Genomic DNA, 13,278 nt, shown 5'->3' on the forward strand with positions numbered 1-13,278 from the left:
GCTATGGCTCAACTGGTAGAGTGCTAGCCTTGAGCACAGAGAGGCTCAGGAACAGTGCCCAGGCCCTGAGTTCAAGCCCCAGGATTGGCAAAAAATAAATAAGTAAAAATAAACACAGCTAGGTGCTAGTGGCTCACGCCTGTAATCCCAGCAATTCAGGATGCTGAGATCTGAGGATCACAGTTGGAAGCCAGCCTGGGCAGGAAAATCCATGAGTCTTATCTCCAATTAACCACCCAAAAAGCTGGAAGTGGAGCTGTGGCTCAAATGGTAAAGTGCTAGCCTTGAGCATAAAAATTCAGGGACAGGGGCTGGGAAGGTGGCTAAGTGGTAGAGCGCTTGCCTTGCATGCCTGAGGCCCTGGGTTCAATTCCTCAGCACCACATAAGCAAAAAGAAAAAAGCCAGAAGTCGCGCTATGGTTCAAGTGGTGGAGCGCTAGCCTTGAGCTGAAGAGCTGAGGGACAGTGCCCAGGCCCAGAGTTCAGGCCCCACGACCAGACTCCCCCCCCCCAAAAAAAATTAGGGACAGAGCCAGGTGCTGGTGGCTCATGCCTGTAATCCTAGCTATTCAGAAGGCTGAGATCTGAGAATCATGGTTCAAAGGCAGCCCGGGCAGGAAACTCTGTGAGGCTCCTATCTCCAATAAACCACTCGAAAACCAGAAGTGGCATTATGGCTCAAACGGTAGAGTGCTTGCCTTGAGCTGAAGAGCGCAGGTACAGTGCCCAGGCCGAGAGTTCAAGCCCCAAGACTAACCAAAAAAAAAAAAAAAAAAAAAACAAAACTCAGGGACAGGCCCTGAGTTTAAGCTCCAGAACTGGCATGTACATATGTGCACACACACACACACACACACACACACACACACACAGAACCCCGAGATAGGAAGCATCAGAAAAGCCCAACAAACTCCACAAGGACAGCCAGAGATCAAAACATAGTTTTTATTACTCAACCAAAACATCAGTGTTTATAACTCAATGACAACTTGAACTTGAGCAATGCCTAGCTTCTCAGGACACATAGTGTGGCTTGTGGTATGAACACACAATCATTGTGAGCCTTGGCTATTTTTGGCAATTTTTTTTTCCTTGGCTACTTTTGAAGGCTCTCAGGACACTTAGTTACACAAAACCTGATTTACTTCTAAAAACACGTGAGTCACATTTTTCTTTTTTCCCGAAAATGTTGCCCTTCCCTTACTACATTGCTCTCAACTTCTGCTTTCTTTGGGCTTCTCATTGTTGTGGTAACACAAAGCTTGGACCTTGGGTCGTAGCCCTTTTGCTACACAGTGCCTGGGCCCGAGCCCAATCCCACGGCTTCCCGAGCCCATATAAGGATGGCCTGGGAAGGAGGGGGTCAGACACCTTAGGCTCACTCACTGGTCTCCAGGGAAACCTACACACGCCAACCCAAGGCGGGGGCTGTTGCTGGACTCTTTAGGGGAAGCCTCAGAATTCTTGTTAGTGAACTGAACTGTAAGAAAACGATACTCCAATTCCAGCTGACGACGGACAAGAGGCTGGAGAGGGGCAGGCCACACCTGCTCTCTCCTGCAGAAGAGCTGCTTCCCCTCCCGACTTGAGGAAAATTCAGAGAGGGGCTGAAGGTTACTGCAGGCTCAGGCTGCAGAGCCCCTGCTTGGGTCTCAGGGGAGCCAGCTCCCGTACAGCACTGGAGCCCGGCCACCGCCCCTTGACCCGTGTAACCAGCAGCCTTCCACCGCGTGCCAGTCTGACCTTCCACGCCATCCATTTGCCTTGCCCCACAGGCTGGCCCACAGGTGGACCTTGAGTCAGTGTGTCCTGTCAGCGGCTTCTGGCCGCCTCTTTGGCTGTGTGCACAGCCCAACCATAGCAGGGGCTCTCACCATTTGTCCCCTGCCAGGATGGGCTCCCAGACCTCCTGCCTGCAGGCTGGGGAGGGCCTGTGCACCATGAGAACTTGCAACCATGAGAACTTTAACTTCCAACTCTAGGGGATCTGCCCAGGTAAACACTTCAACTCTCAAATTCATCACTCTCCTCAGGCCCCTGTCTGTTCTCATGTTCCAGGCCAAAGTCTATGGAAAGAAGAAGAAATACCACTTAGCCAGTAGGGAGCGTGTCCCTGCCTTCCAGAGGCCCTAGCCTGAGGACTGGGCCGCGCTTCTTCCTCAGTGCCTACCTAGGGCACTGTCTGAAATAAGACCTTCAGTTTCTAAGCAGAGACTGGCTACAATGGAATTGCAAATTCCCACGTCCCACTGCCCTGGCGCCTGGGGCCTGGCACCCTGTGGCTAAGCGGGAAGGTGCTGTGGTCAGGTGGCTGTGGTCAGGTGACATTGGAGCTGTACCCGAGATTCCTTTCCTCCAGGAGATGCAGGGGTTAGGTTGGGCTGACAAGTCGTTCGACAGAGTAGCTGTCTAACATGCTCCCCCCGCCTCTCCCGCCCCCCCCCACAGGATGGGGGCCTCAACGGTGCAGCCTGAAGGAGCACTGTGCTGGTGGGGGTTCGCCTGGTTGGCCAGCTAGAGGCAGAGTGCTGGGCTGCGGCTGCAGTACGTGTGGGGTGGCGGGGTGCTCTGCTGGGGGGGGCTGTCTAGGAAGCAGGGCTGGAGGGGCCCTGGGTACCTGGGAGAGAACTTGACGAGAGCAGCTGCAGGCTGTCTAAAACCCCATCCTCGTACAGCGCCAGCTTCTGCACCATCTTCTGCCGGGCTGGGTTGATGACTATCTGTAGCGACCTGGATGACAACGATGATGCGGAGCTGTCCAGAGGTGATCCTGTGGAGAGATGACCCCTGAGCGCTCTCTGGTGATGCCAAGTCACATCCTAGCCTGTGACTCTTCCCTGCCTCCACCCTGGTTCCCTCTCCTGGGCCTCAGGATGCCCGTGAGGCCAGGCCCTGAGTGGCTGAGCCATGGACCCAGCTCAGGCTAGCCAGGAAGTAACAGCTTTTCTTGTTCTGTACTTGGGTTTCAGAAGCAGGAGGACTGGGGGTGGGGGCAGTGGGAAGAAGGCCCAGGGGGGGGGGGGGGGGAGAAGGCCCAGGGAAAAAGCTTCTGGATTCTCCTCATTCACCCACGGGTCATGACTTGAAGAGGGAGATGACAGGCCCAGTGCCCCTCTCAGCCTAAGCCTATGGTCAGCTCAATGCATGGTTCCAGGCTCCTCTCCCAGAAGCTCTGAGTGGGGAACACGGGGGCGGGGGGGGCTTCTTCCACAGGCTATCCCTGGCCCCTCTCTGGAAATGGGTCTCCTCTCCTGCTCCCGCTACCTTCCACTGCTGCGGGAGGGCGACTCAGGCCACTCTCGTGGCCTGACTCTGCGGCGCTGCTTCCTGGAGTGAAGCCAGCCTCCCTGAGGGGCACAGGGTCTAGAGGACAGCTTGGTGCTATGCGCCAGGAGTACAGGGCGGCGGAGAGGCCGGGTATACTCTCATCGCTCTCCACAGGCTGGTTGGGGATTTTCCGGAGCCGCTGCGAAGTCTGGGCTGCTTCTCCTAAGGGCCCTGCCAGAGGCTGCCACAGGGTACCCCGGCCCTGATCGCTGCCAGTGGTGGACACGTATGAGTTCTCCTGTGGGGAGGGGGGGCTGTGGCTGATGCCCTCTGGCTCACAAGGAGGTTCTGCTGTTGCTGCCTGCAGCCCCTCTAGCCGCTTGTACACCTGTGTGAAGACAAGAGGCTCTCAGGATGGGCAGAGAAGCCCCCAGCTGGGCAGCGTGGCCCTGTCCCACTGCCGTCCTGAAGCTACACAGCTGCTCTAGCTTGGCAGTGACCTGCCCTGGGTGTAGACTGCTGCCCTGGGCTCCACTGTGAGTCTGGGGGAGCTGAAAAGCTCTGCTCTTTGTCCTTTTATCCTTGTCATGAGGAGTGTTGATCGACATGGCCACTGAAGCCAAGGACTCTATTCTCAACGGTCACCAGAATAAGTGGTGGGAGGAAAAAGGGAAGACAATGCAAAGGCACTAGCACAATGCCCCCAGTAGGGGGCGGCGAACAGTTCTTTCCTCTTACCCAAGATATGGGATCTGAGTCCTGTCCCGCAAAGCAGGATCTCTTGCAGCCTCACTGCACTGAAGTGAGGCAGCCACTGAGAACAGAATCAGATGGCAAGCAAGGAATGTTGGGAGACTGGTCCTCAGGAGGGGACCAGACAGGTGCTGAGTTCAGTGGTCTCTTGTGGGCCAGGAATGGGAGGGTTTTTGTTTTTTTGTTTGGTCGGTTGTGGGGCTTGAACTCAGGGCCTGGGTGCTGTCCGTCAGTTCTTCAGCTCAAGGTGAGCGCTCTATCACTTGAGCCACAGTGCCACTTCCAGTTTTCTGGTGGTTCATTGAAGATGAGTTTCATAGACTTTCCTGCCTGGACTGGCTTTGAACCTTGATCCTCAGATCTCAGCTTCCTGAGTAGCTAAGATTAGACATGAGCCACTGGTGCCCGGCTGGAATGTGAGATTTTTGCCTGGCTACCCTGTCCCCATGGGCAGCTGGCTTCCCCAGGGCTACCTGTGTCATGGGGGGCCTCTTCTTGGCCCTGCGATGCAGGCAGCAGCAAGCTAGTTGACACAGGGCCATGCCCAGCTGGGGTGGACACGGCCCAGGCTTGGGGTCCATGTGCTTCTTGAAGATCTCGGCAGCAATGGGACCAGCCCAGGCATCTGCAAGCACACCTTCCTGGACGGTGGTCTGAGCGGTTTTCATGGTCACTCCAGCCTCTTCAGCTTCTTCTTCAACCATCTCTTTCTGTGGGACAGATACTATGAGCATGGTCTGAATTCCCCAGGCGCTTCCAGCTCAACCCAGTGGTCTTCTTTCTCACAATTTATTAAAAACTGACGGTGTTGGCCGGGCGCCAGTGGCTCATGCCTGTAATCCTAGCTACTTAGGAGGCGGAGATCTGAGAACTGCCATGGAAGGCCAGCCCAAGCAGGCGTCTGTGAGATTCTTACCTCCAATAAACTACCTCCCTCAAAAAAAAAAAAAATGCCAGAAGTGGAGCTATTCATCAAGTAGTAGGGCACTACCTTTGAGCAAAAGAAATTCAGGGACAGAACCCAGGCTCTGAGTTCAAGCCCCAGGACTGGCACATAAAAGACCCAAACCACTGTGTGTCCAGTGTTGCCCAACTTTACACAGCTGACTTCCTGGTGGGAGAAGTAGACGGCCACAAGCTTATTAGCTTATTAGCAAGGCTTGTGCTGCCAGAGCAGCTGACACATAGAGGAGTCACTGATGGCTAAAGAAGGCAAAGGAAGGAGAAACCAAATCTGCTTCAGCACTTGTTCACTGGGCTGAGTCTTCACTAAGCCCAAAAGTGCGGAACCATGGTAACTCAAACAGAAGTAACCCCATTCAGAAGGATAAGTGAAACGCTATGGTTGTGGCTCAGTCATAGAGCACTTGCCCAATATGCACAAGGACCCAGGTTCAATGTCCAGCACTGCAAATGTAATGATAAAGAAAAAGAATTGTAAGCCGGGTGCTGGTGGATCATGCCTGTAATCTTAACTACTCAGGAGGCTGAGATTTGCAGATCATGGTTCGAAACCAAACAAAGCAGAAAAAAATCTGTGAGTCTCATCTCCAATTAATCACCAAAAGCCCCTTGATGGAGCTAGAGCTCAAGTGGTAGAGCAGCAGGCTTGAGCAAGAAAGACAAGTGAGAACACAGAGCCCTGAGTTCAAGCCCTACGACCAGCACACACACAAAATCACGATGAACCCAAGTGACGGATGGCATCGAAGTTTGTGAAAGGGGAAGAGCAAGCGTTGGTCAAACACATTCTGGGTCCAGGATTTCCCTGAACACTGGGTATATGTTAAGTATGTTTGGTGTGAGGGAAATGGCAGCCCAGCGAGAAGTAGGTATTTATTTGCTCTGAGGCCCTCTGTGCAGTTGTGAGCAGAATCTTGTCTCTGGGTCTCACCTTGGTACATGATGATCAGACAGGACTGCAGGGGTGTGGGGGGCAGCTGGCGCGTCCACTTGTCAGTTGCCTGGTAGGGCCCAGGGGACGCTTGCCATCCCGCTCCATTGTCTCTCACTGCCCTCTCCGGACTCTCTGAAGGCACCAGGACTGTCCCTGCCCTCCCTGTCCCTAGCCTGGGTGGCATCTCTCAAGGCCTACGGCTTTGTTCAAGGGCTCTCACATTAGGCAAGCGCTCTCCTGACCAGTTACATCCCTAGCTCCAAGATGATGTACAGAAGAAAGACAGGTTTTGCCTTGCAAGGTAAAGGAAGCTGTGAGGAGCCCTGCCCACTTTCAAAGATGAGTCAGCAGCGGCAGCAGCCCTTCCCCCTGCCCCCAGTAGGCATCTGTGGGCACAGTGCTTTGGATCCTTCCACCTCTGGAACTGCAGCTGCTGGTTTCCAGAAGCAGCACATCCCTCCTTCCCTCCCTGCCGCTGTCTGGAGGCTCACCAGATACTTGGTCTTGGAACCATGTGTCCGCACAGCTCTCTGGCCAGACAGGGTCTCCAGCACCACCTAAAGAGGGTTGGACGGAGAATGACACCCCAGGTCTCAATAGACATGCGTAGGGTGCAGACAGGAGACATCTAGAACGGACATGGATTGCAGTTCACTGGGGCAGCCCGGACAGGCCAGATGGGGACTGGTTCCTAGCAGGAACAGAGCCAAGTGTTATGGAAGGGAAGCATAAGCAACTGAATTTAGAGGGCCCATTTGAAGCAAAAGAATACAAAATTAAGCCGGGTGGCAGTGGCTGTAACCCTAGCTACTCAGGAGGCTGAAATCTGAGGATCATGGTTCGAAGCCAGCCCTGAGACTCTCATCTCTAATTGGCCAGAGGAAAAAAACCAAAAGTGGAGCTGGGGCCCAAGTGGTAGAGTGAAAAAAGCTTTGATTGAAAAAGCTCAGGGACAGTGCCCAGACCCTGAATTCTAGCCCTACAATGGACACAAAAAAAGAGGTGGGAGGGAAGAATGCAAAATTATTCATAACAAATTAGGTGCAGGGGAAGGGGCATACAAGAAGGGTGGGAGGGCTCTGGAGCTGAAGCTGGGTTAGTAGCTCATTCGGTTAGCCCCTGGCCTCAGCACACAATTCTCCAGGCCCTCCTGCCTATGTTTACTGGTGGCTTTTCTTCCCCAAAGCCAGCAGAGGGGCTAGTGACTTACCACCCCAAAGCTGAACGTATCAATGTCCACGGCCAGCCGGCCTGTCTTGATGTACTCCTCAGGCAGGTAGGCCAGGGTGCCCCGCACAGTGTGGGTCCGGGCCACGGTACTGCTCTGGCTGGGGTTGGCGCCTGCAAAGCGGCTGAAGCGAGCCAGGCCAAAGTCTCCCAGCTTGGGCATCAGTCTCTCATCCAGAAGGACGTTGGAACTTGAGGGGGAAGAGTGGTATGAGCCCAGGCCTGGCCCATGCCCATGGCCAGTGGCTGGCACTGCTCTCAAACACTGCTGCTTCCTTGCCTAGGTCTAGTTCCGAGGCACTCTTCCATACCTTGGCCTCAGTTTACCAGGCGGGCACACTGGGAGCCTCATTCCCACCCTTAGGTCACATACTGGTGCTCAATAGCCGAGGAACCTCCGACTTGGAGGTCTCAGGCTGCACCTGTGCCCAGCAGGTCTGGGCACCGAGGCACGGTTCCCAGGTGAGCAAGCCACTGCTTCCCGTGCTCATAGGCTCCGAGCACACAGCGCAGGTCAGCGCCACCTCACCTCTTGATGTCTCCGTGGATGAGGCTGGGGCTGTAGTCATGTAAAAATTGAATGGCTCGGGCTGTGCCCAGAAGAATGTTCAGTCGCTGAGACCAGGAGAGCGGAGGGCTGGCCTGGTTCTGGGATGGCAAAGAGATGGACAGGAGAGGCTAGGCAGCTCTTCCCTCATCACAACCCTCCCTGCACCTGTCACCCTGTGGCTCAGAACAAGCCAACCTCCTGGCTCTGCTGTTCAACCTTGCCCCGCCCCCCTTCTGAAAGAGCAGGCGCAACACGTTGGGAAGTCACTTTAAGACTGCGAAATAGCTGCAGACCATATCTCGGGCTTGGGTTTCTGCAGGTCAGTCCTTGCCCCTGAGCGGTTAGGAAGCTCTTGAGGACATTTTCCCTCTGCTCTCCTCCCCCAACACAGCTTCAGTGAGAAAGCAAGGAAGCTGCTGCTCTGTGTGTTCTCTGCCCTTGCCTCTTGTGAGCCCATCACCGAGGTGGAGCCTCGGGGAGAGCTGGACAGACAGCCTGTGCCCACCAATGCCCGTTCCTCAGGAGCTAGGCTGATGAAGGCCTTCAGCATCTCCACTTGCACGGAGGAGACACTTTAGCCAACAATCCCCCTTTTAGAGGCCAGCCAGTGAAAGAACGCATGAAAGACTTTCACAGCAATCTCAGCCGAACCCTGAGCTAGGTACCGTAAGGGAACCAGCAGCCCAGGCTCTGCCTGGTGAGAGGCCCGCTTACAAAGGCCAAGCCTGTGCCCAGGGTGGCCCAGGTGCCAAGAGTGTGTCCTGGGAAAGGTGCCAGGGAGGGTGAGCCTACCCGAAGGTGGAGACGGTTTTCTAGGGAGCCATTGGGCAGGAAGCCGTAGACAAGGCAGTAGGAACCATTCTCAGCACAGTAACCAGCAAAATCCACAATATTTGGGTGACGAAACCTGTTTGAAAGAGTGGAGTCTAAAGCTGGGTGTTGGTGGCCTACGCCTGTAATCCTAACTACTCAGGAGGCTGAGATCTGAGGACAGTAGTACAAAGCTAGCGGGGACAGACAAATCCATGAGCCTCTTATTTCCAATTAACCAGTCCAAGCTAGAAGTAGAGCTGTGGCTCAAGTGATAGAGTGCCATCCTTGAGTGGAAAAGTTAAGGGACTGTGCCCAGAGTTTAAACCCCATGACTGATGTATGCACACATGAAAAAAAAAGTGGTAGCCGGGCACCAGTGGCTCACGCCTGTAATCCTAGCTACTCAGAAGGCTGAGATCTAAGGATCATGGTTCAAAGCTAGCCCAGGCAGGTAAGTCTACGAGACTCTTCAATAAACCACCAGAAAACCAAAAGTGGCACTGTGGCTCAAGGGGTAATAGAGCGCTCACCTTGAGCTAAAGAGCTGAGAGACAGCATCCAGGCCCAGACATCAAGCCCCATGACCGACAAGACGAAAGTGGCTGTCTAGGACATTCTCTTTCCATTGGGACAGACTGGGTGGACAGTCCCTGCTGCTTCCTTGCCTAGGCCTAGGAGGCCTTGGGGGCCCAAGGGAGCTAGGCCCTGTGGTGTACAGTCCTAGAGACAGATGGGGTCCTGCTGTGGCTCTCCCTGTACCAGGAGGCACTCATGAAGCTCACCTGGACAGCTGCTCCACCTCTGTCAGGAAGCTCTGCTTCACCACAGACCACTCTAGGTCAGCCTCCTACAGCCAGGGCGTGGTAGGGAAGGGACAGAGAAAGTAGGCAGCATGAGCCAGGCTCACCAGCACTTCCAACGCTACCTGTCTGGACCAGCAAGGAGGGACTAGGGCTGTTGAACTGGAATCAGGACTGAAGGAGTTGCTTGGGGAAGGTGGAGGAAGGTGGGGATGGAAAGGTGAGGGATGATGAGAGGGAGGGACTGGAGAAACAAGGACTGGTAGATGGTGCTGGAAGGTGCTGGAAGGCCACACCTACCTCTTTCAGTCTCTTCACCGCATAGGTGGTATTCCGCATCACTGCCTGGTACACACACCCAAAGCCACCCTCCCCGATCAGGAGCTCCTTGGAGAAGTTTCGGGTGCCCTGGGAAATCTCACTGAAGGGCCAGCAGAAAGGGGAAGGGTGGACCGTCTGCAGAAAGGGCACTGGGCTCTCTGGGCTTGGCTGTTGGAAGAGATCCTGGATGAGGTGAGGTGCATGTCTTCTCCCCGTCTTGGCCGGGGCACCACGCCCCCAGGACCCTGGCTGCCTCCACCCCCCTCCACTCCCCTTGACCCCCCTCCTTGGCTCACCAAGGCTTCCTGGTGCAGCAGAGGCTGTTTCTTCCTCCTTCCTCACAATAGGGGGTGGGGGCAGAGGGCACCTACCTTAGTGGAGGAAAGGGCTGGAGAGGGTAGTTGTGGCCAAAGGGAAGCAAAGCTTGGGACGGGGCAGACATCAGGCCCTGAGTGGGTCTGGAAGCCTGGAACATCTTCAGAAAAGAAAAAAAAAAAAGCGCGTGAGAGACTGGCCAGCGCCCAGCGGCGCAGTCTAAAGCCATGGCAACCAACCAGGAAACCGAACACCTGGGCCCTCTTACCTGGGGAGAGGAGGGTGGAGGTGGAGGGCTGTGACTTCCGGGGACTCCAGGACTTGGCCTCGGAGGGGGCAGAAACGATGCTGGGCCTGGGAGCAGTGGCATTTGGGGGAAGGAGGGGGGCAGGAGGGTGCCCTGGGTCGCCAAGGAAGGAAAGGAAAGTTGAGGCTCAGGTGGCAGAGGAGCCCGCGGAGTCCCGCCATCTGTTCCTTGGCTTCGGTGCGGGTCCCCTCCCACGGCTCCCCATCCCCCGGGCCCCCGGGGCCCCCGGGGCCGCGCGCGCTCACAGGCTGTGATGATGTCTCGCGCACGCAGCAGCTGGAGGTGCGTGAGGATGTGGACGAGGTCGGCCACGCGCGCGTTGCGGTTGATCCAGGGCCACAGGACGGTAGCCGTGCGTTGCCGTGAGCGCTCGCACAGCCGCAGCTCCGTCTGATCGCGCACGATGAGGGCCGCTGCGGGGCGGGGTGCATCAGGCCCCGCCGTGCCGATCCCGCGCCCCCGCCGCCCCCCGCGCCCCGCCTGCCCGCTGCCACCCACCGAACTGGCACCAGTCCGCGGGTTCCAGGGCGTCCATCACTTTGTAGAAGCGGCACATGACCCAGGGCGGCACCTCATACAGAAAGTGCTGGGCGCCGGGCACCGCGGGCTCCCCCGGGCCCGGCCCCCCGGCCATGGCCGCCGCCAGGCCGGGGCCTCTCGGGGCCGCGGCGGACGCGGGCCTGAGCCGGCTGGGTTGGCGGACACTGACTCACTTCCCCTTCAAGCTAGCCTCGTGCGACGCCCGGCGAGACGGAAGGGGCGGTGCTCCGATCGGCTGCCATCTTGCCAGCCTCACGCGCCTCGCCCCTCGACCACACGGGGGCGTCACGTGCCGCCCTCGGTTGCCGAGCGGGGGACAGAGGGGTGGTGGTGGAAGGAGCCCTGGCTAAAATGGGGACCCCGCGCGATGTAACGACCGTGCTGGCCGGGGGTCTCGGCTCTCCACCGCGGGGGAATGGTCAGAATGGACAGCTGAAGGATGGGTAACGGCTTAGAGGTCAAAGGGCACAGCGAAGGCACAGAATGTTCCAGAAAGGCACCTTAATGCCAAACCTGGGGAAAGCCAATGAGAGGCCCTGTGGAGAAGTTTGGCTTTACTTAGCAGGCAGTGGAAAGTCAGAATTCTAGACAGGATAGGGTCCGGTGTGGGTCTTAAAAAGCCTCCCTGACTGCCTGGCTGTGGTTAGTGCTGAATGCACAGAAGATCTGGAAACTTGCACACCACACACCAGGCCAATGTCCTGGATACTGTTTCTGCCACCTGATACTTTTTCTTCTTTGCAGGCTCCTCACTACCACATGGATACACTTTCTTTTCTTTTTCTTTTTTTTTTTTTTTGGATCTGGTCGTGGGGCATGAACTCTGGGCCTGGGCGCTGTCCCTCAGCTCTTCAGCTCAAGGCTAGTGCTCTACCACTTGAGCCACAGAGCCACTTCCGGCTTTTTTCTTTTTGCTTATGTGGCACTGAGGAATCCAACCCAGGGCCTCATGCATGCAAGGCAAGCGCTCTACCACTGAGCCACCTTCCCAGCCCCCCCCTTTTTTTTTTGGTCCCAGTCCTGGGGCTTGAACTCAGGGCCTAGGCACTGTCCATAAGTTTTTTTTTTTTGGTTCAAGGCCAACGATCTACCACTTGAGCCACACCTCCACTTCTGGCATTCTTTTTGTTGTTGTTGTTGTGGCTTGAAATCTGGGCCTGGGCGCTGTCCCTTAGCTCTTCAGCTCAAGGCAAGTGCTCTACCGCTTGAGCCACAGCGCCACTTCCAGTTTTCTGGTGGTTCATTGGAGATATGTCTCTCTCACGGACTTTCTTGTCTGGGCTGCTTTGAGCCGTGCACCTCAGATCTCAGCCTCCTGAGTAGCAAAGATTACAGATGTGAGCCACCAGTACCCCCACCCCCCACTTTTTTTTTTGCCTGGTTTGGAGCTTGAATTCAGTACCTGGTAGCTGTCCCTGAGCTTTTTTGCTTAGAGCAATCATTCTACCAGTTGAGCTATACATCCACTTCTGACCTTTTTTTTTTTGTAGGTGGTGGTTAATTGGAGATGAGTCTCATGGACTTTCCTCCCTGGGCTGGCTTCAAACTGTGATCCTCAGATCGCATCTACCTGAATAGCTAGAAATACAGGCATGAACCACCAACATCTGGTCCTGGGGCTTGAACACATCAGGGCTGGTGGCACTGTCCTGAGCTTGATTGTTTTGCTCAAGACTAGCACTCTCGCACTTGAGCCACAGCTCCACTGCCTTTTTTTTTTTTTGATGGTTAATAGGAGGTAAGAGTCTCAGAGATTTTCCTGCTGGGGCTTGGAACCACAATCCTCAGATCTCAACCGTCTGAGGGTGATCACAAGTGTAAGCTACTGGTGCCCAGCTTTAAGTCATTATTATTATTTATGCTGGTCCTGAGACTTGAACTCTGGGCCTCAGTACTACTGTCCCTGAGCTTTTTCACTCAAGGTTAACATTCTACCACTTGAGCCACAGCTGAACTTCTGGCTCTCTGGTGGTTAATTGGAGATGAGTTTCATGAACTTTCCTAAATGCTGTCTTTTGAATCGTGATCGTCAGATCTCAGCTCTGAGTAGCTAGGATTACAGGTGTGAGCTGCTCCCCCTCCCAAGTTTTAAAGTTTTTTTGCTTCACCCCCATATGTAGGACATTCAGCTCCTGCTGTCCCTTTCTCTTTGTGTCACAGTGGCTCAGTTTTAACTTCCTCTGTGAGTTCATCAGGGTCCAGCAGTTTCACCCACCCTTTTTTTCCCCCCTTCTGCAGCTCCTAGGGCTTGAACTCAAGACCTGGGCATTAGCTTTTTCTACTCTACACCTGGTGCTCTACCACTTGAGCCCCATCTCTCCTTCCACCTCTTTGCTGGTTAATTGGAGACAAAGAGTCTTGTGGATTCATTTGTCCTGGCTGGCTTCATTTCTTGATCCTCATACCTCAACCTCCTGAGTAGCTTGGATTAACAGGCCTGAGCCACCAGCCTAGCTTCTACCCTCTGTTTTGAATTGTCAATTACCA

The 13,278-nt window shown here is 55.2% G+C and overlaps 1 protein-coding gene across 1 annotated transcript; it reads right to left on the bottom strand.

Annotated features, from left to right (window-relative positions):
* Window positions 1-932: 932 nt before the first annotated feature.
* Irak1 (interleukin 1 receptor associated kinase 1) lies at window positions 933-10,906 on the bottom strand. The gene is made up of 14 exons (XM_042667547.1): window positions 10,750-10,906; window positions 10,497-10,664; window positions 10,213-10,344; window positions 10,001-10,104; window positions 9,609-9,797; window positions 9,291-9,355; window positions 8,488-8,602; window positions 7,675-7,793; window positions 7,129-7,336; window positions 6,410-6,475; window positions 4,495-4,731; window positions 3,266-3,656; window positions 2,619-2,771; window positions 933-2,067 (listed from the first exon to the last, which is right to left on the bottom strand). Exons 1-14 carry the CDS (start codon window positions 10,883-10,885, stop codon window positions 2,006-2,008), a joined length of 2,145 nt encoding a protein of 714 aa, XP_042523481.1. The 5' UTR covers window positions 10,886-10,906; the 3' UTR covers window positions 933-2,005.
* Window positions 10,907-13,278: the final 2,372 nt, after the last annotated feature.

The sequence above is a fragment of the Dipodomys spectabilis genome, unplaced genomic scaffold (assembly GCF_019054845.1).
Source record: "Dipodomys spectabilis isolate Male_0828 unplaced genomic scaffold, ASM1905484v1 ptg000411l, whole genome shotgun sequence".
Taxonomy (NCBI): domain Eukaryota; kingdom Metazoa; phylum Chordata; class Mammalia; order Rodentia; family Heteromyidae; genus Dipodomys; species Dipodomys spectabilis.